At 39.4% G+C, this 25,943-nt stretch overlaps 1 protein-coding gene across 4 annotated transcripts; it reads right to left on the bottom strand.

The window, feature by feature from the left end:
- Window positions 1–802: 802 nt before the first annotated feature.
- LOC121345321 (arylsulfatase D-like) lies at window positions 803–24,568 on the bottom strand. 4 transcript variants are annotated; one of them, XM_041422109.1, is made up of 11 exons: window positions 24,255–24,568; window positions 15,191–15,260; window positions 14,140–14,280; window positions 13,251–13,372; window positions 12,223–12,345; window positions 10,955–11,378; window positions 9,973–10,109; window positions 7,259–7,393; window positions 5,659–5,821; window positions 4,755–4,876; window positions 803–1,577 (listed from the first exon to the last, which is right to left on the bottom strand). In XM_041422109.1, the coding sequence occupies exons 2-11, from the start codon at window positions 15,241–15,243 to the stop codon at window positions 1,219–1,221; spliced, it is 1,779 nt and encodes a 592-aa protein (XP_041278043.1). In that variant the 5' UTR covers window positions 15,244–15,260; window positions 24,255–24,568; the 3' UTR covers window positions 803–1,218. The 4 variants fall into 4 exon arrangements, with proteins under 4 accessions (XP_041278043.1, XP_041278042.1, XP_041278044.1 ...); XM_041422108.1 differs by lacking the exon at window positions 24,255–24,568 and adding an exon at window positions 22,836–23,006; XM_041422110.1 differs by lacking the exons at window positions 4,755–4,876; window positions 5,659–5,821; window positions 24,255–24,568 and adding an exon at window positions 22,836–23,006.
- Between the last annotated feature and the right edge of the window lie 1,375 nt (window positions 24,569–25,943).

Here is a 25,943-nt window from a genome sequence, read left to right as displayed (position 1 = left end):
ATCTCAGTCTCTTGCCCACAATCCACTTTTTTAGGGGAGGAAAAAATACAGGAACGTCCATTTGAAAATCTGTTTTGACACAAAATCCCTGCAAGAGCATGGTTAGGATTATATCTTGAGAGATGAATTTATTTAACCTAAGGGCAGCAAGAGAGGATTAGGTATTTTAATACCCTCCTTTTCCCTAATGACTGTACGGAGTGCTGACACTTCTTTGGCTTGGGGAAGATGACCTGTATACAGAAGTGATGAGACTGTGAGGTGAATTTTTTTAACACCTCCTACTGAAAACACAGTGCTTTTTCACAAAACAAAGAATATTTTTCAGGAGGCATAATGGCATTCCTATGAAATCAGAGGTATTGTCACTCAAGTAGGACATGCAGGCTTATGAAATGGTCTCAGATAATTCCCAAATTTTGCAATCTTCTCAAGGCAGCCAGGTGCTGCTTTTCAGTGTTCTTACAAATGAGATGACCTAACCACATGGAAAACACATATCAGTAAGAATTGTTGTGGTTTAACATTTCAGAATAGCTAGGTACTTTGCTACTGCTCTTGAAATGCTAACTTTAGCTATCTAATTTTTAAAACATCCTTGTCAGTTCAGTTTTCTCCAGGAAATATTTCATGACAGACAAATCAATGTACAGATGATGAGGCAAAAAAATTCTCTGATTTAATAGGTGCTTATTTCTGAGAGGCCAACGCATTTTGGTATATTTCCAAACTAATGTGCAATTTTATATTTCATTATTTTTTTCATTGTCATAATCCTTTAATTTTTGTGCAAAAGGTTAATTTTCATTAAAAACATATGGCCTGGATAGGGATACCCTCTTGGGCTCAGTCCTGTTCTCTCAACAAGCATACTTCCTATACAGACAATTGCTATTGAAAATTTGCTTTTTTATCTGTCATAATTTGCTTGAATTGTCAGTAAGAAAATAAATTTTGATTCATTTATTTGGTATTTAATCCTGAATTATTCACTTGAGAGATAGATTATACAGATGACCCCTAATTTTTATTTTTTTTTTACCACAGCTTTAATTAATTACCATGGATAAGAGAAAAGGTTGAAAAAAACAGTCACTAATGTCCCTTTTCGTTATCCCAGTATTATTTAATCTTTAATCTCTTTATGACTGTAGCTATGTGAATATGAAAAATTATCAATTTCTTTAAAGCTAACTGTACTTTGACTTTGGTATTAGACTATGCTTTGTTATTTTCTTCATGACACCAACAGAACGGGAACGTCCCACAGCATGGCTGCAGCCAGGGCTTCCATATATTGTTGTAAGGAGACAGCTGTTGTGGGACTGGGGTCAGAGTCTTGCCATGCTCTTCCACAGCTCTTTTCATTCTCCTCACCACAGTGTCAAACAAGGGCTCAGTGTCAGCTGGTAGAGGATTTGCCTCAGATGGATCTTGTGAGAGGTTGAACAGTAGAGGAGGGTCGTGATGGGTTACACCATCCCCGAAACATGGACAAATTCCTCTTCTGAAACAGGCCCCAGAGGCTTCTGGCTGAAATACTGGAGTAGCATAATGAGCTTTCCATACGGTGCCACCTGTCACAGGAGAAGCACATTTGAACAGCTTAATGTCATTAGGAGCTGGGGGTGGTCCCTGAAAGGTTGGTTCATGTTTAAGTGATCTGCTTTGTTGTTCCAAGGGGAAGCTTATGTCATGGCTGTTGCATACAGGGAAAAGGTGGTGTGGAAGCTGGCAGGGATTCAAATGGTTTTTGTGACTCACGGGTACCCCTTGGCTCTGGGTACCATGTGCAGCATATGGATGGTTAGCCCAATAGTTTCAGTACAGATGGAGTCTGCCACTTTCTTGGTCTCCTTTAAAAATTTCCACGCCTCTTGGAGGTGGGAAAATGGAGAACGTAGTCCCCAGTTTCTGGGTGTATATATTGATGGGTGGTTCTTCTTCTGGCTTTGTACATTTGAGTGAAGAAGTACATTTAGGCAGAAATTGGGATAAGCACAGGTTTGTAACTTGTGGTGAAAAAGTGGTAAATTACTAGGACTACAAATGAATGTAGTCCTAGTACATTACTAGCACTTACATTACATTACATCAGGATATTTTACTTCTCCCTCCCTTGTCCTTTTTCTCCTATTCTTTACCTCACATTTAGAAAGCACTACACTGAACTCAGAGGCAAGGATGTGCCCAGCAAGAAGACAGCAATTAGACAGTATGTCTGAAAAAAGAGACAAGAAGAAAGGGGACATTCAACACTTGCAGTCACTTCTGTGCTCAAAGCATTAAAGAGCTGACAACTGCATTGTCCCTACATAGAATTTTCTTTTTGGTTCAATTGAGTCAGCTGAACTTTTCTTCCTTTCTTCTCTTGTGTCTAGAGCCTTCTTTATGTCTGCAGGCTGCAGCTTTATTCATCAGTCTCTCTCTTGTCACTATCCTAGAACAACATTTTGTGATAAATAGAATTTTAAAACTTCTTAAAAGGTGAAAGGGAACAAATAAGTTAATATCTAAGGTAATATCTTAGATTAAAATAATACTGGCTGGCACTGTATTTCTTTATTTTCACCACACAGTTTCTACATCCTGCTTCTGCACTTTTGTGGAGGGATACTGTCTCAATGGTTTTGAAATGTTTAGGTGTAAGAAAATGAAGATAAATTTTAGAAATCTCCATTTCTGAAATTGTGAAAGAAAGGATAAAAAATGTCTTCTGAAAGAAAAAGGGTTAGAGCATGGTGATGATACTGCCAAGGTTGTGGGTTCAGTTCCCGGATGAGTAATTTCCTTAAGAGTGGGACTTGATCATCCTTATGGGCCCTTTCCAGCTCAGAATATCATGGATCTGGAAATAAAGATGAAATATTTCAACTTTCTGACAGCTTATGAGGGCAGACAGATTCTCCTTAGGTCTGTTTGAGTATTTGCTTTGCTGCTGGTGGATGTCCAGTGCATCCTCAAGCTTGTCCCTGTCTTAAGGGACAAAAGAATGTTTGTTTTGTGACAGAAGTGCAAGCATCCTCTGTGATATCAAGGTGCCCAGAACATGGGATTTGCTTCTTATGTCTGTTGGTCAGGCAGCATAGATATTTCTTACAGGGAGTTAAATAAGCACTCTCTGGGACATGCATTTTTTCTGAGTATCTAGCTCTAGTTGGAGTGCTGTTATGATATTAGTAAAATAACCATTTATTATATGAGATGGACATATGGACTTACCTGATGTACATAGAAATTATTAATCAGAAAAACTGAACTAAGTAGTCATTCTTTTCCATAAGTAATTGAGCTGAATTCTTTATAATGTATACACTATATGGTAGTGAGTGTAGAGTGTCTGGGGAGAACTGTTCTGATTCTGCTAAATTTTAACATTCACTTTTCATAGCTGCAAATAATTACTGGAGTTGCAGAGTGGGAGACAGACAAGTCCTTGTTAGTTCACTCAGAAGGATAGAGAGAGGCTGATTCTAATTAACCTGCATTGGTGAGCTGAGTAGACAGCTGCGTTACAGAAGGATAAAAGAAAAAAAAAAGAAAGTATAAATCAGCGCTGATAAAAGCTGTGGGGGTTTCACTCATCTCCAAGAGGCAAAGAGGGATATACAATTTGCTACTGAAGTAGCTCTGACAGAATCTGAAGGTTGCATGTGCATGTTAGGACAGCGTGTAAATTTAATATATCCAAGGGAAAGGAAACCTGCTGCTTCAATCCAAACATGTCTCAAACCCATCTTGTAACAATCAATCAGTTTAATGAGCAGAAAGAAATGGACTGTCACTAATAAGACTTATGCAGCAGAGGTAAAGGAAAGGACTCTTTAACATAGAAACAAAGCATTCTTCTGGCTTCAGTGAGAGCCTTAAAGGATAGGTCCTGCCTGGGCGACACCAAGACATAATGGCTTTGTATCTAGGATGATCAAGAGACAGATGTTAACAGATAATAAATAAGTAATGTGAGTGTGACATAATTGTAAATGAACTAAAACAGCCTGGTCTGTCAGCCCAATCAAAAGAAACTGCAGTTGCAGTAAAAAAATAAAAATTTTTGACCTGGCTGAAAGCTGAGCTATATATCTTTGATTAGCTGGTGTTTTATATGCAGAACATGGTATTGTTTTTAGGCCCCTTGCCATGAAGAGTTCAATGGGAAAAATTGTAGAAAGGCATGCATAAGAAATCTAGATGTGCACACAGGAACATGAAATGCCACAAAGTCCACCTTGCATCTGCATGCTGTATTCAGATATAGCTACTTAAGTAGAACTTACATAGTTTAGAAGGACAAGCAATGTAATTTAGGCAAGAAAAACATCAGGAGAACCTGAAAAACATTTCTTCAAATGCCCCATTTGATTGGAGTATGAATTTAGCCTCTCATTAAGAAAGTGTGGCATGACTCTTCCAGCAGGAATATTTTCCAGGAAGTGGGGCAGTCAGACACAGATTTCTCTGCCCAGAAACATTCTGTGTTCACAAAAAATGGTGTGTATTACAGAGAAACAAAGAGAGAGCTCTAAGAATAGTGAGGCATTCTTGAAGCTCTACTTCCCAGGAAGCAAACCCCTTTATCTCACGTGAGGCAGGACAACGAACAACGAGGCCTTGCAGAAGAACTGAGAGTTTGAGACAATGAACGTATTCCATACATATATATGTGTATATGTACATTTTTACATTATATTCTGTTGGAATCTAGAGGACATTACATCATTTCTGGCTTGCAGGAGAGGGCTGTTTATACTCACTGTCCTTCTGGTGCCAGCGCACTGCGTGCAGGAACGCACCGCAGTAGTGGAACAGGAACTCGTGCCTGGAGTGCTGCTCTGTCCCCTGCAGCAGGGGCAGCAAGCTGTGCCCATCCACGACCCTGATGGAGAGGACCAGAGTCACCAGACAGCTTCAGAATTTTAAGTCTGCAGCTGAAGCATGAGCAGTACTCACTCTATGTGTGCAGTGTCAAGATTTCAAGTGTCATCACTAAAGCAAGGTACTGTTTAGCTAATGAGCCCCGAGATTTTTAATTGGATGAATGTGTGGAGACAGCAATTAGTAGTTACTAGAAGTTTTTGGATGTACAGCTAGTTCACACATCCTGCCTGGGGACATCAGACACCATTACTGTAATTTTTCTGGAAGTGATAACAATAGTGAAGGCATGATTCACAGGTTTTAATTTTGCCACCTCTGTGGCAAAGCTCCAGGCTTTGTAAAATTAATTTTAAAAAAAAGAAGCCACTTACTGAACTGCCTAGCAATTAGTTACAATCTGGGTTGTCACTGGGTTCAGTTACGATCTACCAGTACTTCTACGATTTTTGCTGAAATGGCTTAGCCACCCACACTTTCACGTGTCCTTTAGAGAAGTCTGTATTTTTCAGTCATCCTAATGTCCCAAATCAACCAAGTTACTTTTCAGTGATAGGAGAATTGAGTCATCTAAATGATCCTTGATAAAACATACAGGTTTTTTTCTTTGCCTTTTTCACATATGCAGACAAGATGGGGAAAGCTGTGCAGAAAAAAACTAGAGAATTGCCTGGTTTAGAAACAAAGAGAATTTAATGTGTGGCTGTTAGGATACACGACACAGTCAGTTTCTGTCTGAATAAAGAAAGAGAAGCAATATGATTTATAAAGCCACCTCTATACCTGTCCTGAGGCACTGCCCCTCCAGCCAGTTGAACTACTGTAGGATAAATGTCCATAAGGCTTGTAGGTTCATCAATAACTGTCCCCGCAGGCAACACTCCTGGCCACCTAACTATACCTGGGACACGGATTCCTCCTTCCCAGCCTCCCATTCCTTTTCCACCTGTTATAGAAGGGGGAGAAGTATCAAAAAGAAAAGAATTGAAGATACCAGATGCTTATTGTGCACGTATAGGAAAATGTCTTAAAACTTTTAGGGTATTTCATGTACCTCTAATGAAAACATACTAAATCCTGGAAAAGAGTAGACTATCAGCAGTGGCTCTTCTCATTATTTGTATGTGTGTCTTATTTATCTGCTTGTTTTTAATACACAGTTCTCAATAGCAAGAGTGAGTTTTACAGATAGTTATTAATTAAACTGTATTTTTTAATTTTGTCAGTTTGTCTCACTGGGATGTCTGTCTGCTGTATGTGGACATAAATAGTAAAGTCTTTCTATTATTGATATCTAAATTGATATTGCAGCCTCTCTCGATTTCTCTCTAAGCAGGCATGATTTCATCATTGTCCTCTCATCCTGAACTCCCCAGTCTCATTTCTCTTTCCCCTCTGGACTCTCTTGTTACTAATATACTTGTGTTCAGCTAGTGGAAGTGAATTCCTTAGATTAGTTTGTAAGCTATTCAAGTGAGCCTCTTGGCCTTTTTGCATCTGTTACTGCCATGGAGTCTTCATATCAAGAACTAAAGATTAATTTTACATTTAGGACTGTGTGTGGGTGGGTGTCAGCTGTATCAAACATTGCTTGTGTGGCTCATCAAGTAACTTAGTACTAGACAATACAATGTGCATTGTGGTGCTGAACAAGGTCAACGTGCACGTGACTCTTCTTCTGTAGGGAGACTTGTGACAGCTTTCAGTCTTCATTATACACTAAGTGCCAAGCTGCCCAAGATGTCACAGTGGCTTTCAAGGCTTAGTAATCTGCAGGAAGCACATACAAGAGATACCATAGATCTTAATTTCCACAGAGCTTTTGTCACTGTGTTGCAAGCCAGTCATAGGTACACTAGAAGAAACTTATATAGGACGGGTGAGAAACTGGAGAACTATAGTAAGAAAAATAGGCACCAGGATACCTGCCAGTGTTGACATAGATAATCAGTAGAGAGGAGCCTTTTGAAATTCAACACAGGTAAATGCAAGGTCCTGCACCTTGGGAGGAATAACCCCATGCCCCATTACAGGCTGGGGCTGACCTGCTGGAAAGCAGCTCTGCAGAGAAGGATCTGGGTGTTCTGGTGAACAGTGAGCACTCCCTGAGCCAGCAGTGTCCTTGGGGCCAAGAAGAGCATGGGAATCCTGGTGCGCATTAGGAAGAGCATTGCCAGCAGACTGAGGGAAGTGGTCCTGCCCCTCTACTCAGCCCCAGCCCTATAAATAGCAGGTGCCCTGACTTTGTTTCAGCCCTAAAATCCAAGATTATAATCCCATCATATAGTTTATTAAATGTAGTCTGTTTGGGTATATTTTTCTATCACTCTTTTTTTTTTTTTTTAAAGAGGAAGTCTGCATATACAAACTACTAACATTTTACCTTTATATATCCCATTCCATCCACCCAACTGAGAATTTGCTCTGTGAGCCTCTAAGGATCCTCCATGATCAGATGCAAAATAAATGAATGTGGTATTCTTCAAGTCCTCTTTGTCAATAACATCCAGAAGCCTCCCTATAAACAAAGCAAAACATCAGAAGATGCAGTCAGATTTTTTAGGTCTTGACTCCACATTCAGTGAAGACTGACTCTTTCCATTTGTTTGAATGAGTTTTGTTATGAACTACCAGATTCAACACAAATAGACTTTGACAAATGAGAGAGAAAGGCAATCACCAGTCATGTGAAGTTTAACAAGGAAAAGTGCAGGATTCTGCAGCTGAGAGAAGGCAATCCTTGATATGTGTGTACATTGGGGAAGGAGATGCTGGAAAGCAACACTGCAGAAAGGGATCTGGGGGTCCTGCTCAGTGGCAAGTTGAACATGAGCCAGCAGTGCCCTGGCAGCCAGGAGGGCCATCCTGGGGTGTCCTGGGGGACATCAGGCACAGCATGGCCAGCCAGGCAAGGGAGGGGATTGTCCTGCTCTGCTCTGAGCTGGGGAAGCCTCACCTCGAGTGCAGGGGGCAGTTTTGGGTGCCACAGTATAAGAAAGGTACAAAGCCATTAGAGAGCATCCAAAGGAGGGCCCTGAGGATGATGAAGGGCCTTGAGGGAAAGCCTTATAAGGAATGGCTGAGGTCACTTGGTCTGTTCAGCCTGGAGAAGAGGAGACTGAAGGAAGATCTCTTTGCAGTTCTCAACGTCCTTATGAAGGGGTAACGTAGGGGCAGACACTGATCTCTTCACTCTCAGGACTAGTAACAGGACCTGAGCAAACAACATGAAGCTGTGTTTGTGGAGGCTTAGGTAAGAGCTCAGGAAAAAGTTTTCCAGTCAGAGAGTGGTTGGGCACTGGAACAATCTCTGCAGCAAAATGGCCACAGCACCAGCCTGACAGAGTTCAAGGAACTTTTGGACAATACTCATTCCTGGGGTGTCCTGCACAAGAGCAGGGGTTGGACTTTTATGATCCTGTATGGTCCCTTCCAACTCAGCATATTCTATGATTCTTTGAAATTATAAGAGCCCATTATAATTATAAGAGAAAGCTGATGAGTGTTTAAACATTTGTTTCTGGTGTCTATAAAAATATGAAAAAAATTGGAAAATAAATGAGTTATACTTTTATTCAAGCTACTCAAAATACTCTGTCAGCTTTGTTCTGTAGATTCTGCATCAAGAATTATCTTCACTATGTAGCCTGAAACATCTTGAAAAGCTTAAATAATAGTGCTGCTCTGATTACTAACCATAGAAAACTGCTGTGTCTCACCAGGAACTGAACAAGGACTCTGAGACCAGGCTGCATACTATCAACCAAAATAATCTCCTGATGTCGGCAATAAAATCTTAATAGACTGTAATTCAAACCTAACTTCATAAGGCATGTTTTCTGTACTGACCCCATCAAATGTTTACATAGAATGTGATTTATCTTCAATTAATTGTCGTCATCATCTTCTTTATCAAATACATTTGCCAAGAACAGCTTCCATACCTACAAAAGCAGCAGCAAAAGCTGAACTGCACAAGAAAAAAGCACAAGCCAGTGATCACCACTTTTGCTCAATCTCTTTTCCTTTCCTTTCCTGTCTCTCCTTGGTGAAACTATTTATTGACCTCACCAAACACAAAAAATGTTTAGATTAAGTCTATGTGTATTCTGAATTAGACCCCAAATCAAGAGCTATCCAACTCTGGAAAGTTTTGTCCTCACTAGCTGCTATCCTGTTTCAACAACATGTTCTTTATATCTTGACTTCTGCTATCCATCTCTGCTTACAGAGCCTATGTTTGAAGGTGGCTGGTGCCAAAAGAGGAAAGAGGAGCATGTCTGAGTCCTCTGGTTCAGCTGGATCTTGCAGGAGTTTTCAGCCTGTCCATTGAAGGCAATCAGGTTCCTCTCAAATTATGATTTTGTAGACATGATTACTGGGGGAAAAATTAATTGAAATGAAAAGAAGGAAATTAAATGAAAAAGGAACTGAATCGTGGCCTTGACAGGAGGCAATTTGTTAATAGAGCCTTTATTTTTGACAGCATAGAAAGAGTAGCTATCTCTCTCTCATTGAAAATAAAAAACTAAATAAAAGTTAGGTTTCTAAACCAAATTAACCAATCAGCAGTTTAACCTGATTGGTAGTCAAGAGCCTAGACTATGAGCTAAGTGAGTCATCACTGACCTCACACAATTTATTAAGTGAAACTTGCTAACTTTTGGCTAGGAGAGGGTTCTGATTTTTTTAAAATAAAAATGTATAAGCACACAAAACAATCATCATATAATGTATTATTAAGCAGTGACTATTTACATCTTCTAAGAACAGAGCTGGAGAAATAGCACACATTTTGATTAACAACATGATCAGGGACACAATTTGATTATTTGACTGCATTTAACACTTCAGTGCAGAAGCATGTAATTTTTAAAAAGATAATGAACAAATCCTCACAAGGAAAGTTTAAGCTTTCATCTAAAGAAAAAAAAAAAGATGCATTGTATGGTTGCAGTATGGAAATTTCTGAAATCAACTAGGTAACCAAGGTGAGTGCACTGTGTTTTGCATATGTCAAAAGGGAGTTTGGTGATGGCCCCTTTAATTTTTCCACATCCAAGTGAATGAAGAATTTTCTTCAAGACCAACACTTACCCACCATCCAGTCCATCTCCTCTACATTATCTCCATACAGGCCATGCCTGCTTCTTCCCTGAAACTTCTCTGTGGTAATGAGAGGGGTGTGAACATGTAAAAGGGAAACAAAGAGAAGAAATGGTCTGCGCTTGTTTCTGAAATAAAAGAAAACAATAGTCATTTCTCTTCAAACTCTCACTCAACCCAAAATATAACAGTGGTATTGCAGTTATTCTCTCAATTTATATTTATATTGTTGAGATCTAAACAATTTTTATTTTGACATCTTTTTGGCTTTGAGGTTGTGGGAAGCATTAAAACATACCCCTTAAAGATGTTTTAAGACCAAAAAAGTAATGGGTCCTTTCTTTTTCCAGTTCCAAATTAGACATGCAAAACATTAAATAAACAACTAGAAGTGGTCATAGCCAAAAGACTGACACATTCCTGAAAGCAAGGAGAGGAGGACTCACTTGCCTAAACTTAAACATGGATGTGCACCATGAGCACCTGAGGTGTCCTCATGGAAGAGGCAGATATCACCCACAGTGAAACTGTATTGCTTCAACATCAAGCCAGGTAAGATATCCCAGGAACATGAGATTACCTATGCTCAAAGTTTTAGAGAAGGAATTTATATTACCTCACATTTCCTTTAGAAAACAAACACCCAACTCCTAAATCCTGACAGAAGTATGGATATGCTCAGATTTAACACACAAATACTTTTAAAGGCTTAGCATTTTTTCAATTCCAATTGAGGTTATTGATAATAAATGAAGGAGACATTTGGGAAAAAAAAAATAAACCCCACAAAACTAAAACTCACTATCATGCTTCTGTTTGCAAAACATTAACTTCATATGACACTTTGTATGACAGTCCATTCATCCCTCTAGGATCATTTTTCTATTCCTACTGGCAGAAGGCACAGTATTTGGCCAGGACCCCTTTGTATTGCTTGCTGCCCCCCAGCCTGCTCCTCACCTCTGCTGATTACCTTTCAATGAATGTAATTGCCTCCTTCAGCATATTAGAAGTAGTTTTTTGTAGGTTCATTGGTTGTTCAGTGATATCATGGTTTCTCATCAGGATGCAGTTCCAGTACTTGGTGAAACCATAGCTGGAGAACCAGGAGATGAAATGAAGGAGACCACAGGTGGCCAGACAGATGATTATTTTCCATTTTACTGGGAATAAATTGGCAAGTTTTCCAATCACAAGAGTAAATACTGCAAGGACGATCATCTGAGTGTAAAACCAATATGTATCTTGCAAAGACTTGGCCAATTCAGGGTCATCTGTGCCTTGACACTCATTGACAAGGGTAAAAGGCATGCCATAAAAATAATCAAAACCATGATTCAAAGGATGGTGGCAGTGATCATGGCGGGTTTTGCAGTTCACACCCATATGCCACTTCCCTGGAAATAAAAAGCAAAGATTTTAAATCCTATATTAGGGTGTGTCTGCCTGTATTTCTCTGTTAAGGTGCAGCCAAGGGAGGAGCTGCTGTGGAATGGGACAGACTCAGGGAGCAGCAGTGCAGCAGTAGTGCAGTGACAGACATTGAGGAGGTCCCCTATCAACCATCTTTCTCAAGGCTGAACAGCCCATCTCCCTCAGCCGATCCTCATAAGAGATATACTTCAGTCCCCTAATTATCTTCATTATTAAGTTAAACAATACTGGGCTTAGTGCTTAGGGACACCACTGGTGACAACTTTTCCCTGTGCCACTGATCACAACACTCTGGGATCAGCTATTCAGCCAGCTCTCAACCCACTTCCCTGTCCACTCATCCAATCCACACTTCCAGAGCTTGCCTATGAGGATGTTGTTTTAAAAACCTTGCAGAAGTCAATATCATTAATATCACTGTGCTGAAATTGATATAATTAAGACCACTCTAGTGTCTTGGTGCCAACTGGTAGATGACATTTGTCTGCTCTAATACATCAGTAAATATCTCTGCTGGTTCATCCTAAAGCAATCTGTACTGGGCAAACAAGATTCTTTCCTTTGAATTTATTTCCATTTGCAGTGTGTATTTATGTATTACATACACCTCATTTTGGATTTACCAGATATGCTGTACTCACATTAGACTTGTGGACAGTGTTCTAAAAACCCTGCTGATTTTGAAAGTTATGCATACAAGAAAATCTAGTTTAACTGATCCTGGAAATTTTGACCATCAAATGCATTTACAGAAGTAACCTAATTAGAATACCAAAAAAATGAAAAGGCAACAACTTTGTTTCATACCTACAAGTGCTGTAGAATAACCTTGCTGGTAGAGTATTCTGGCAAAAGTAGTTTCATTTGGTGGGAGCCCCCCTGAACCACCATTCCAGAAGAGAACCTGCCTTTGAGTGCTGGATGCCATGCCTAGAGGGGAATAATAGTCTTTAGAATAAAAGAAGCCAGACTTCAGATTGTGTCTGAAGCCAGTCTTCTCTGACTGTGCTTTCTAATGAATGGGACCCAGCTGCCTAAGCCCAGTGCCTTTTTATAAGCCATTTCCTATGTCCTAGGATATTCTGCTTGACCTCCAAAATGGTGTCTTTTCCAAGTTCCATGTCATCATATGTTAGTCCAATGCAGATGCCTCAGCTGTGCTGGGGTGTCTACAAATGGCAGGAAGACCTACATTTGGATATTAGGCAATTTCTTATAATCAAAGTTCTATCAAATTATTATGTTAACAAAAAAAGAAAAAAAAAAAAAAGCAAATAAGTTTGATCCAGAACAAAAGGCTTACAGGGTTAGGGGAACACTCTTCTGAAATGTATAGTTCACTATTACATTTCTCCTTCAGTGAATCAGAATCACATCAGAAGCTGCACTGATTATTACTGATATATGCAGTGGCTGAATTCTTCTGTCATAAATTCACATGGCTGAAGTAAATCTGTTTTAAGGCACAATTGCTGAGAACTATTCTACAGCCTGACACATTTCACTGGGAAAACGTTTGCCAGGATATTAAAAATATTACATTTCATATAATCCTAGTGCCACTGAAACACAGCATCACACAATTTTCTTGTTTCTTTTTCTACCTCTGGGTGCTATGTAGTGTTTGGATTTTTGTCCATTTCTGTATTGTCATTTAGCCACACATAATGTGTTTTATATGGGGATTTTCCCACAGAAATCAATCATTAGTCATCTCTAACTTTTGCCCATTTTACTGAGACACCAAATCCCAAGATTAACAGTTCTTTACCATGGTTTATTTAAGGGGATTTTTAATATCAACACTGACTAGACTAACTGGAGAGAGGCCCAACCTGATCTGATAGGGTATCTGCCAGTCAGGAAAGCAGCTCTGCTTGGAGTACAGACAGCTGCTGCAGCAATGTGCTGAGTAAGTCTCACTCCATCCTTTGCCAGGCCATCAATGTTAGGGGTCCTAAAGAGAAAATTCCCATCTGATGAAAATGTATTACACAGAAATCCATGGCATACTGATTGTCCTAATTTTGTTGTATCACAATCAAATTTACAAAAATCTGTTTACCTAGAACTCAGCTAGAAAGGTTCTGTGTTTTATATGTATTTTTGAGATACCTCAACTCCTTAGAAATGAGGTTTCTATGAGTATATGTGCTTTTATTATTAACTAAAAAAAAAAAAAGTGGGGGGGGCGGGGAAGACACAAGGTATTTCAGGTATGTTCCACACCCAAATCCCATGCAGCAAAGGGAACAAGAGTCTATTCACAAACAACATCCAAGAAAATAATAGGCTTGGACAAGGACACATCATTCTATCAATCAATCTATATACAGATTTATTACTGCAGTAGGGATAAATATATCGCATAGACTGATCTGTCATTTCATAATAAGTCTACTAGAGTTGTTAATTGATATTAAATTCTAATCTCATGCCTTCATATTTCAGCCCTGGCATTATGGATATTTATGTATTATAGTCATGTCTGACAACTACAGTGCACAGACACGTTTGCAAAGTTCTGAGTCCCAGAAAGTTTCTCAAGCATGCCTGTATAATTATGACTCCCAGTAGGAATTACTGTAGAACACGCATTTTGTACATAGTTTGAAAAGAAGTGTATCTAGATAAATGAATAAATTAATATTGAATTTTAATGCTAAGTAACATCAGTAGGTTTTTTAAATGAAGTTCACTAGGAAGGGATAATTTATTTCATACCTTATTGTATCATTGCCATAGCAACCCACATCTCCAATACCAAGGTCATCAGCCAGTATCAGTAAAAAGTTAGGTTTGTAAGGATTTGATACACAGGTTCTTGGAAACAGGCATAAGATTAGCCAAATGTTTAAGTATCTCCTAAAACAAAAAGTTAAGAGGTAACATTACAAAAAAGCAGTTTTAAGTTTTACAATAGTCTTTAAACTACTATTCTTAAAGTTTTATGGGGACTCAGTATAGGTGCAAACAGCAACCAAAGAGTGCCAGCAGATGGAGCTCCTAAGTATGCACAGAAGTACTTGAGTTTTATAATATTAGCATATTTTTCTGGGGTTATTATTATTATTATTTCACACAGGAGTTTTGTGTCTGAATTTCTTTATTGACATTTGCACTGATCTCTGCAGATGTTCCCAGGAGAATGAGTGGTTGGATAATTACAAGTGTCCCAAGGCATCCCCTGTATGGAGCTGTCGGATGCTCCTGTTAAGGCCCTTGGAATGAGTGGGACAGGAGCACAAAGGTGATTGGTCATTATGGCAATGGCTTGATTGTGGCATTTACAGCATCCCTGCTACACACAGTGTCTGCAAAGTGCTCCTTAAGCCACGGGGCCATCTGCAAAATCAAGGGGCAGCAGCAGGCTCAAACTTGATTATCTTCCTGGGAGACCCTAAGAATATCTTTGCACATTTATCTGCTCAAAGTGTTTGCAGTTGGAAGCTTACAGATGCTCACCTGAAGTAAAATACATGTCCTAGAACACATCTTCTGCCTGCTAGTTCATTAGTAGATACTACATTAGTTCATTGGTTAAAACTACAATATGATCAATGTATAGTAAGTGTACTATACCATACACTATACACTCCTAAACTTCCATGTCTTATAAAAAGTAGGCTAATAAGTTTTGGAATACCAATGGAGCCAAACCCATATTAGGTACTATTGGGGTGGTGGTAGCAGGGAAAATGTAAGATTATCTGCTTGATTTCTGAAGCACAACACCTAAAATCTAGGAAAGAACCTCAGTGAATGTCTTTCTTACCCTTGTTTCCCATGGTAAATTTCATAGTTTTCCATTCTATGAAACAGGTACATAGTCAGTCATACAAATTCTGAAGAAAAAGGAAAAGAAAGAAATCTGAATCCAGAAGTTCTGGTGATTTTGCATGCAGTTTTGCAAAGTCTGGTCTGTTTACAGCTGCTGCTAACTCCAGGGGGCCTTGTGAATATTTGGAAAGAAAGCAAAATGTTAAAGGCTTTAAAAAAGAGCTAGAGGTGCCTATTACTCAATACATGCACAGAACAGTTGGTTTTATTGAAAAGAATATTTTCACCATTTTACAAATGAGGTAAAACTATTATCTTACTTTTTACTTAACCTCAGATGAACTTTAAGGAAAACTACAAAAAATATATCAAATAAAAGCCATCCTAGAATCTAATGTTATCACAGCCATTCTTAGGAAAGGGGCTGTATTGTTCTTTGGTTTAGATGCCATCTAGTACATTCAAGAAGGGGTTTCTATCTGAATTGTTACTAAAAACTTCTAGAAACTAGAAGGTACTAGAAACATAAATACCTTTATGATTATTTCCTTAAATGACTCCAAACCTTAATGCCATTTGTAAATTTAACAAGCCAGTTTTTCAACCTGCCAACCCTATGAAACTAACCTGGACTTTAAAAATCTAGAAATAATATTTTTGTTTGTTAAATATTTATTTTTGTCTGGTGAAGCAAATTTTATGAGTGGAAGTGATTTTTTTCTGCTTGCTGAAACAGAGTCCCTTTGGAAAAAATAATGGCTTGGGAAAGTACTTCTTTTCCTTGTGAAGGACCTAAGTGATCTACAGATAATGTTGCACTGGAACTGTGCAAACAATCCTGCAGAAGTACATGGTAAACTGGCTCCAGTGGGGACTGGCAGGTGCTCAGCTTTGGGGAGTACACTGAGGTAAATTAGAGATGTCATTCATTCCATCACTGAGAAGAGAGAAAAAAAATGGAACTATCCCACCCACTGTCCTTACTTTTCCACACTTCTTGCTATTTCAAAACAGCACAAGAACAAAGATGTTGTTGGCTGTACCAAGGAACAGCTTGAAAGTAATCGGAACATTTACTTTCTATAACAGCTCAAGACATGTTTGTAAACACAGAGTCACTACTAAACACAGAGAACTGAAAAGCTCTATCTTGACTAATGAAAGACTTGTGATTTTTTTCCTCCAAAAATAAAAACACAGCACTTTCTGAGAGCTTTTTTTCTGTTTTTTAGTACACAAGAGTTCACCTGGAATGTCTGAGGAATACTAAACTGTACAGAGCAGAGTAAATCCTGCCTTATGCATTTCAGAGGATGAGCCATATGACAGGAAAAAAAAAATGCAGATATTGTTTTTCTGGTCAGGAAAACAGTATTAAAAGAGTCAGAACTTGGGGTCCCTTGATTATTTTTCCAAGCAACATCTAGATTCTTGTTTGGCTGTGGCTGAGACAATACAGGAAATAAAAAACCCAAAAAAACCCCCCAAAACTCACCACCACCGAAACAACTAAACAAACCCCCAGCAAAACAAAAATAAGCCCCTCAATCAAACAACAAAACCCCCAAGAACAACGCAAAGTAATAAAAACCCCAACAAACTTGATCACTGTTAGGTATGGAATTTTCTACAGTGTTGATGTTTCCCTTTGCTGTTGGCAGGATCCCAAAAGGCAGCACTGAAAGCTCATCCTCTCTGCCCAGTGGATGGGTCAGAGATTAATGGGAAAGCAGCAAAGCCTCTCTGACTCAATGCAGTGGCTGTTTGAAGCAAGACCTTACTGTGAATGCAGATGCCAGGACCCCACTATCAAAAAAGCAGGCTGTATTAATATGAAGCAAAGGACTTACTACTAGGATCTCAAATATTTTTGGGATGGCAGTGCAGTGGTGCTGTCACAGCCTAAATGCAGCTCCCCTGAGGCCTCAGTGAGCTGGGGCAATGATGAGGCAAGTGCCTGAAGCCATTAATTTGTGACAACAAAGGATGACTGATGGCTCTGGTCATCACCTACAATGGCAATATCTTCATGGTGCATTAACAACAGGCGGAGCTCTGCCTTCCCAACCACTGTTAGGCAGCATTACATTTAAGGAGCTTGTGGTACAGGATTAAGCCAAAACTATTACAGTGAAAATCTTCAGTCCACCAAGTAGCTGAGGATCAGCCCCTGTGAGCTGTAGTGGAGCAAAAGATCCAGACAGATCTGAGTATCTACTAAACCACTTGACTTCCCAGGGTGTTGTTCAGCTTTCCAAGCTCTTACAACAGCTCTGCTTTCTCCCCACAGGTTCTTACATCACAGACAGCTGATCACAGCAGGCACATCAGTGTTTAGACAGAAATTTATGTATAGTCCCTCAGAAAAATCATAAACCTGAACTGAGCACTGATGGTATTAAAAAGATCTAAATACCATTGGATGTGGCACCATCTGATTTACTGCAAGCTATTTTAGGACATTCCTCTTACTGAAGGACTACAAGAATGACCACACTTACTAAAAAAACCACCACAATTTAAATATGCATATTCACATTTCTGTTAGGGTTTGATTCCTTCTGAAAGCAGAACTCTCTCTGACAGCACTAGGATGTGACAAACCCACTACTGGGCCCTAGGGTTTGTCCAGTTTCCTTAGCTATTAAATGAGAAAACACACCGTGATTTATAAACCTAACAGCAGCCTCTAAAAATCAGCAATCTCTTACAGAAATCCAATAATACATGAGACAGTAATTCCCTCTGTAAGCCAGTAAGCCACAATAAAATGATTATCAGGACTAACAAAAAAGGACAGCCCCTTTTAACAATGTGGAAAACAAACCCTCTTCTCAGTTATTCTTGTTCCAAAATCCCTCTTACTCCTGGATGTGCTGAGCAGTCCTGATTCTCTAAAAGGTGTGTGGCTGAAAGCAGGCAGGAACTGGCTCCTGTTCTTCTTGCTCTCCCTTCCCCCTCTCTCCAGCATGGACACACTGGGATCCCTGCCAGCAGCAGCCAGTAAACTGGAACAGCCATCAAATGGGAACAGCTATGCAGGTTTTACACGAATTCCAGGCAAAGTACAAAGTCCTTATTGTTCAAATACTAGCACAGCATGGCTACTGCCTCTTCTGGATTTCCTATCTGGTTAATTCTGAGAAAATTTGTATAAAGTCTGGCACTGCTCTATTTCAGTGCTTCAGAGGAGATGATATAATAACAAAATATGCTACAAATGGTTTTGTTTCTCCCACACAGCTTTTCCAGCCTTCCAGATGAGATAAAAGGACTAGCTTGTTCTCCTTTTCTTCTGTCACATTGTTTTTCTGTTTTCATTGCATTTTCTAGGAAGGTAGGCATACCTGTGCTGAAGACATGTTTATTTCTAGTGTTTACTATCCATCCCCTCCTTTCAGAACTTAGCTCTGCTGTAATACATTTTACAGTTTAGGAGGTCTTGAGCATTTCTGGAGTAGCCTTATTTATTTGCTGACATTTTGGTTCTCTGTGCTACTTGAATACAGCAATTGCTGAATTTAAGCCTGTGTTCTAGAGGAGTCAGTAGGAGTTGGTGAGATGGAAAGATGAAGAGCAGCTAAAACTATCAGATTCATATAATCTACTGGCAGGGATAACCAGGGACAGAGATAGTTTTTTATTTTTTTACCTCCTTGCACTTATGACTATGCATAGTTGTTTTTATGTTGTGACATTGGGCTACTGTTATTAATATCTATTTGTAATACTTATTTTGTATGACTGCTTAACAGCTTGTGATGCTTCTGGTGCAAAGACTTGAAAAAATTGCATTTCTCAAAAATTATATCATGCTTTGGGAATGGCAGATCTTTGAAAACTGCCAATAATACAAGTATTAACTTTCACTGGCTTTCATCCAAATTATGACTAAACTTTTCTTTGACTATTTACATCTTTCTCACCATGCGTTCACTACTGAAGATGGGCCCATACTGCTGCTGGCATGACTTAAAAATGAAAACTGAAACAAACTGCACTGCCCCTGCCACCCCATCCCCCCGAAAAAAAAAAAAAAAAAAATAAAAATCCCACACCTTCACATTTTTCCCTGCTAGCCAAACTCTATCTGGAAGCAAAGACCTCACATTCTGTTTCTCACCACTAGGTTACTGACCTAACACAGAGTTAACAGCCATGGTTACTTATTGTCTTTCACAGAAGTAAATTTTAAACAAACACTTTTTCTAACAAAAAAAGTAAAGTAAATAAATAACACCAAAGGAGAAGGGAGATGATTTTTATCTCTGCAGCCTGAGCCAAGCAGTATTTCCTCCTCTTCACCTAACCAATTTTTCACTGCACCTGAGCACAGAACGCTGCTGTTTACTCCCTGCTGTAAACAGGCAAATTCTCTGCCAGCAAAAACATTATTTTTTTAGTCATTGTGTATTTTATACTGCTGTTTCCTTTTTGGCTTTTTACACATGTCTGAGTACTAAAATCAAACACTGGTATTCACTCAGCTCCTTCTCCCTTTGACAAGCTTTGGGAGTGAACATAAGAGTAGTAAACATAAATACTGATATGACGCACAAAACTTCATAAGATCACTTCTGTTGCAGATGTTGGGGGGAAAAAAAAAAATCTTTCTGCCAGTTTTATATCTCTTAAGAGTAGCAGGGAATTATAGTGGCACAATGAATCCTTTCAGAGCACTAATACATTTAGGCAGAGCTATAGAGGGAAGGTCTCTAAAAGGACCTGGGACACAAGCAGTCCCTGACAGCCCCTTTGAGTCACTCAGGCATTCTTTGCAAGATGGGAACAAGAGGAATGCTCTCCACCCTTGCCTGTCTCATATTTAAATTAAAAAAGGAGCACATTATGAAATCTGCTTTTATCTATGTCTTCAACCCCATCCCAGCGCTTTATTTTCTCATGGTATTAAATGCTGTGTATTTGCTGATTCCTGTGGTGATCCTGCTTGTGGATTAAAATAGGGTCAAGGACAAATTCTACCTCAGGTAACATACTGCTTACTGTTCCAAGCCCATATTCTAAGTTTTTATGTAGCAGTATTGTGCACTATAAAATAACCATGCTTAGAGCTCCAACTGATTATTTTTCAGCAATTCATGGAGAAAGACTGTATGTTCAGTTACTAAACACTAATAAACTTTGAAAGCAATATGGCAATAGGGAAAGAAAGAGTATAAAACATACATATGATACATACATATGTAAACCTTTTCAAAATTCCCTAGAATGCTATTTCTGGAAATTATGATAGAGGCATAGCCAGACTTCCATTCGAGAAACAGATCTCATTGCTTTAAAACATGAAAACATGCAAAGAAAAAAAAATTGGCAGCTAGTATTACTGAGGGATTGTACAACATCTGTTTAATGAATCAGATAAGTAAAAAACATCAGAAAAACACAGGCAACTATTATGTAACTTCTGTTTACAAGACTCAGTATGGACTTACACAATAACTGAGAGCCTTATTAACAATGATCTTAAGCACAGATCAGAAGCCACTGGCACAGGCAATCAGATGTTGAAGAAATCCTACTAAACTACAAAAATTGGTGCTTATGCTTTCCTTATAATTATGTTCTAAGTTGACACTGCTGCGCTCAGTGCACATCTAGACAATGACAGTGTTATAAATTATAGCATCCTTCGATTCAAGAAACCTGCTCCTTCAAGATTTCACAGGGAAGCTGTACCTGTGCAAGAGCCTTACACCTTAGACTACTTCTGTGAGGGCTTGTACAAAGGAAAAGACAATTTTAGTTCTGTGGTGCTCACAGTCAGGGCATGATCAAAAAAAAGGGTGGGGGGAAATAATGACATAATTTTTAATGCAGTTTAATTTCCTAAATGATGGTAAAGAAAGGAACTACAAAAACTTAAAGAAAATGAAGCATCAGGAAAACTGATTCATTTGAGTCCAGGGTTCTTGGGAAAAAATAATCCAGATCGGTCAATTCAAACAGCACAATGTTAACTTGTCCAAGTACAAACAAATGCATTCACGAAGGAACCAGAAACTTGCCAATGTGAAGAGAATGGCAGCAATGGCTCTGCATTGTAGCAATGCAGTCCTGCATTTTAAACTTCTAGAAAGCAACAGATTGGGCACAGTCACCAGCATGATGTCAGAGGTAAAAGAGAAATTCAATCAATCCTTCTAACTTTTTACAAGGCAGACCTTATTGCTTTCTACAGCTACCTGAAAGGAGGTTGAAGTGAAGGGGTAGTCAGCCTCCTTTCCCAAATAACAAGTGACAGCACAAGGGGAAATGACTTCAAGTTGTGCCAGTGGAGGGTTAGACAGGATATTAGGAAAAATTTATTCAGAGAAATGGTTCTAAAGCATTGAAACAGGCTGTCCAGGAAAGTATTTTAAAGGTACAACCAGAAGTGCAGAGCATCAGTTATTAAATCTGGTACCTCCCCATAAGAGATCAGAGGACTCTAATAATCCAGTCTAAACATTTCTGCAAAATGAGACCAAATCCCACAGAGGCCCAAACAGCAGAACTGGCCAGCAAATTTTGTGTGGACACACTGGCTTTAAACAATTTTGATTATCTGCAAACCTTATCCAAAACTTATTCTTTTCAGCAGCTGTTACTACATATGACTGCTCTACTATTTCCTTCTCCAAACCCGTCAACCATAAATGAATCAACTTCCAAGAAAACTCATTCCACTTGCCTGTAATGCTACAAAGTCTGCAACTGCCTCAACAGTAACTTGAAGAGATTTAGCCAAAAAAGTTTTGCTTAGTTGATTATGGGGCTGAAGCAGGTGGACCTAACCCAACAAGGATTGGTAACAACTTTCTCCAGCCAGCAGCCTTGTCTAGGCTCTGGATTGGGCTTTTTTTTTTTTTTTCAGCTTTGCTTTACAGAAAGCAAACTTCAAGCCTGAAACTGCTAGAAAAACAGTCCCTTCTCCTCCAATAGTAGCTTAGCATTAGACAGTTTCCCCATCCTCTATTTCCCTTGTTGAATGAATTCCTTTATTAGAATTAATCATTCTTGATGCATTGAATTGAAAGAAAAAAAAAGAGATAAACTCACAGAGAATAAAAAATACAAACCTCCACTTCAAAAACACCTCCTCATTAGCAAAATATTTATTGAAGCCAGGCATATCCCATGTTTCACCTTCATCCCCAAAAGCCTGGCAACGCCTCTGCTCACTGGGAATCCACCACAGTGAAAGGAACTTCTCATTCTTAAAAATGCTAAGAGAGATCCAACTCCAGCAGAAAAATTAGGAATAAATCCTTGTTAATTAAGCTAAAAGACTGTATTTACACAGAGCAAAAGAATTTGCCTTCTAGTTTTCTTTGTCTAACATCAGATGGTGGAAATAATTTGCACACTGCTGCAAAACCAGAGCAAAACTCCAAATTCTTTAACACTTACTTAAATATTTAAAAAGTGAATTACAATTATTACATATATAGAAATATTTACTGGTGATGCAGAAAATCTCCCTCTGCTTAGCTGTTGGCTGAAAATAGATGCTTGCTTTTCACCTTGTACAAAAGCATGCTACAGAACAGCTTCATCTCAGTAAACAGTATATCAAAATGTAATTACAAATATTAATTTCATATTACATTATGGCTCTGAAGGAAGCCCATTCAGCATACCATATGCCACCTACTGTTCCATCCTGTTGACCCCTTTTCTTCCATAGCTTCTAGGAATACAGATGTTCAGAAGAGGAGAGGTAACAAGTGGGAAAAGACAGAGAGAATAAATTAAAAACTCCCAGCTGGTGTGAGCACAGTCAGTTTCTCAGTGCTTGCAGCTGGTGAGCCAGAAACAGGTGCTGCTCATCAACCGAAATACAAGGAGTGCCCTTGCAAGGATGCCAAAAGCAGATTATCAGTAGCCTCCTCAGTCTCAGTCTCTGTCTCTCTCTCTCTCTTTTGCACTCACAGGGAACCAGCTTCAATAGTCCTGACTAGAGGGGATACAGTTTTTTGTGGCCTGGAAAATATCAATCCCTGGTATCATGGTTATATTACCACCTGGTTATATTACCACTTAGCTTTGTGCATTTTCAGTAAGTAATACTCTTGTGGCAAGTTACCCAAATGTTTTAATTTATTATAGCAGCACCCTGCCTTCAGAGCAACAGCAGTAAGGGATGGTCTGGCCCTAGGCTGTAAATTACCTCGAGCATTTTCACATTATGATTAGCAGTCCCTGGTCTAAATTATCTAATTGTGCCTTTTGGCTTCAAACTACTCATCCAGGAACACAGAACTTTCCTTCCAGCTGGGAAAAGAGCAGGGCACAACTGGAAAATCAGAGAAAGAAAGAGGGCAGAGGAATGCGATTAAAAGAGCAGCAACTTGGGGCATGGCTGCTAGAGGAAGAGTGAAGAACACAGAGAAGCAAACTGGAGGTAAATCATGCTTTGTGTCTGTCCCTATGAAGTAATAATAGCAATAATAATAATAACCTCCAAAAACCTGGAGTTTGCTTTGAAACACTTAGAAGGGAAGGAAAGCACAGTTTGTTAATTATTGTACTCTGTTGATTCTCCCTACCACACACTGCTGCAATCCTGATCACACTTTTTTTTTCCCCCCCCACTATTTACGACCTGCTGGACCAGCTCCACCTTCGGCAGAGGCTGAGAACTTGGCAAAGGAAGAGGCTGGACACCGCCCCCCAAAGAGAGCACAGCTCTGCAGGGCAGAGTTCTCTGTTCCAGCTCAACTTCCCAGCCCTGTCCCATGGGAAGTGCAATGGAATCTGCCTCGGGAAGCTTTGCTGGCCACTCCCACCCGAACCCCAGGGCTCGGTGGCAATTTATGGCAGATCCCCCTTTTGCCAGAGATGGCTCAGCTCTGTTGAAAGAAGGAAAATACCAAGTTGTCTCCAAAAAGATAGGCAAGTTTTTGGGGGAAGGGGTATTTTTTTGTTCTGTGTGGGTGTTTTTTTTTTTTTTTTTTTTTTTTTTTTTTTTTTTTTTTTTTTTTTTTAACAGAACAAAGCAATCCAACCAAAAAGAGAGGGGAAAAAAAATCCAAATAACCCCCCAATTTTTTACTTACTCCATGCTCAGGCACTGCAGGAGCTTTGTTGTCACTTCCCTCTTCACCTCAGGCTTTCTTATCTTTGCTTCCAAGGAGGGGTTATCAAAATCACGCCTCATATCATCATGTCAGAGTAATTGGCATGTGTCTGTCTCAATTAAAAAAGTAGGCAAAGGCATTCACTTCATCCTGTCTGCTGCGAGGGAGGGCTTCCCTGCCTTGCCCTGGTAACACGTGTTGGGTAAGGAGGAATTGTTTTGGAGCAGATGTGGACATCCAGCTGCTGTGACTGCCGAGGCAAACAGAAGAGCCTGAGCAGCAGCCGAGGGAAAGCTCGTAAATCTCAGGCAGTGAGACAGTCGGCTACAGCACGCTGTATGGAGAACCACCCTGCGGATGGAAGTGGAAGAGCCCTGCCTAATGCAGAATGAGCCGTCCAGCTCCCTTGGGGTCAGAGAAAATCCTTTGTTGTACTGTCACTTTGGTGTGCTCACGCCAATCCTGGCAGCCTGGCTGATTCCCTCGGATGTTATTATTGCTCCGTTCTTTGTGAGCTCTCTCCTGTGCCAGTATTAATACACATGTGGTTGCACAGTCTGGCTTGCCATACATCTTCCCAGTCCCATGGGGGTACTGGGCCCCTCTTTTTACTGGCTGTGTGTGCTTATACTGGTTTAAGAAGAGAGTATAAAGGTGTTATGCTGTAATACACTGAATAAGGGCTTTATTCAAAGAAAGGCAAAAAACAGGAGAGAGGTTCTTAGTGTAGACATATTCTTGCTCAAAAGCCAAAATAAATATTAATAGAAAACACTATGGCAAGAAGGATAAAGCAGAATTTACTATCTAGCCCTTGATAATTACAGTGGTATTCAAAGTATCGTTGGTGGGTGTGGTGTGCAGAAATCAAGGAGAGCATTAGGGTCTTAAATAGTATCAGCATATAGCAGTAGTTACTGCAATATTTTCACTAAAAACTTCTGCCCAAGAAGTGGTTGGTAGCTGTGAAAAGGGGCAAAGAAATGAGGAATGAGGTTCAAGCTCCACTATTGAGAGTAGGATGCTTGCCTGTATTAGGGAGAACATATTAAAGGAAAGCTTCAGAAACATGAAGATAATTTTTTTTTCTTTTGAGGGACTTGGAAAAACTGTGTAGAAATGTTACAATTCAGGAGGAGGCAGCAGAAAGTTCCTGGATTACAAACCAAGACTCAAGGGAAGGATTCAGTCTGCAAAGACTTAATGAAGAAAGTAGGGATTTGGGATCTGATCACACCATTTCCAACTCTCACATCTGTGGGAATTCGCTCTGTCCTGCTAGAAAGGCTCCTCTATCTTGTGTCTCTGACCATCTGCCATAATCAGAAGCACAGTAAGGTGATGTGATGCTTTTAAAGCATTCTTTGTTACCAGCATCCTCAGTTTGGCCTCCAGAGAAAGAATGAAAAAGGGTGAAATAAATAAACTTATGTATCATCTCACATTTTTTTTCTTGGTTTCTCAACTTCTTTCATATAGATTGAGTATTTATTTTAAAAAATACTTGCAAATTTGTGTTAAAAATAATTCATTAATTGTAGCAGTGACTAGTAAGAAATAAATGAACTGCCTAATAGTAGAAAGTCAACTCTGTAACTGGCTCATGTTTGAATTTTGCAAGTATCCCAGTCTTCTGCTGAGATTAGTAAATTCCTTTATAAAAAAAAC

This window comes from Onychostruthus taczanowskii, unplaced genomic scaffold (genome assembly GCF_017590055.1).
Source record: "Onychostruthus taczanowskii isolate IOZ18803 unplaced genomic scaffold, ASM1759005v1 scaffold71, whole genome shotgun sequence".
Taxonomy (NCBI): domain Eukaryota; kingdom Metazoa; phylum Chordata; class Aves; order Passeriformes; family Passeridae; genus Onychostruthus; species Onychostruthus taczanowskii.
The sequence above is the reverse complement of the archived record's forward strand: the minus strand, read 5'-3'. Positions and strand labels throughout refer to the sequence as shown.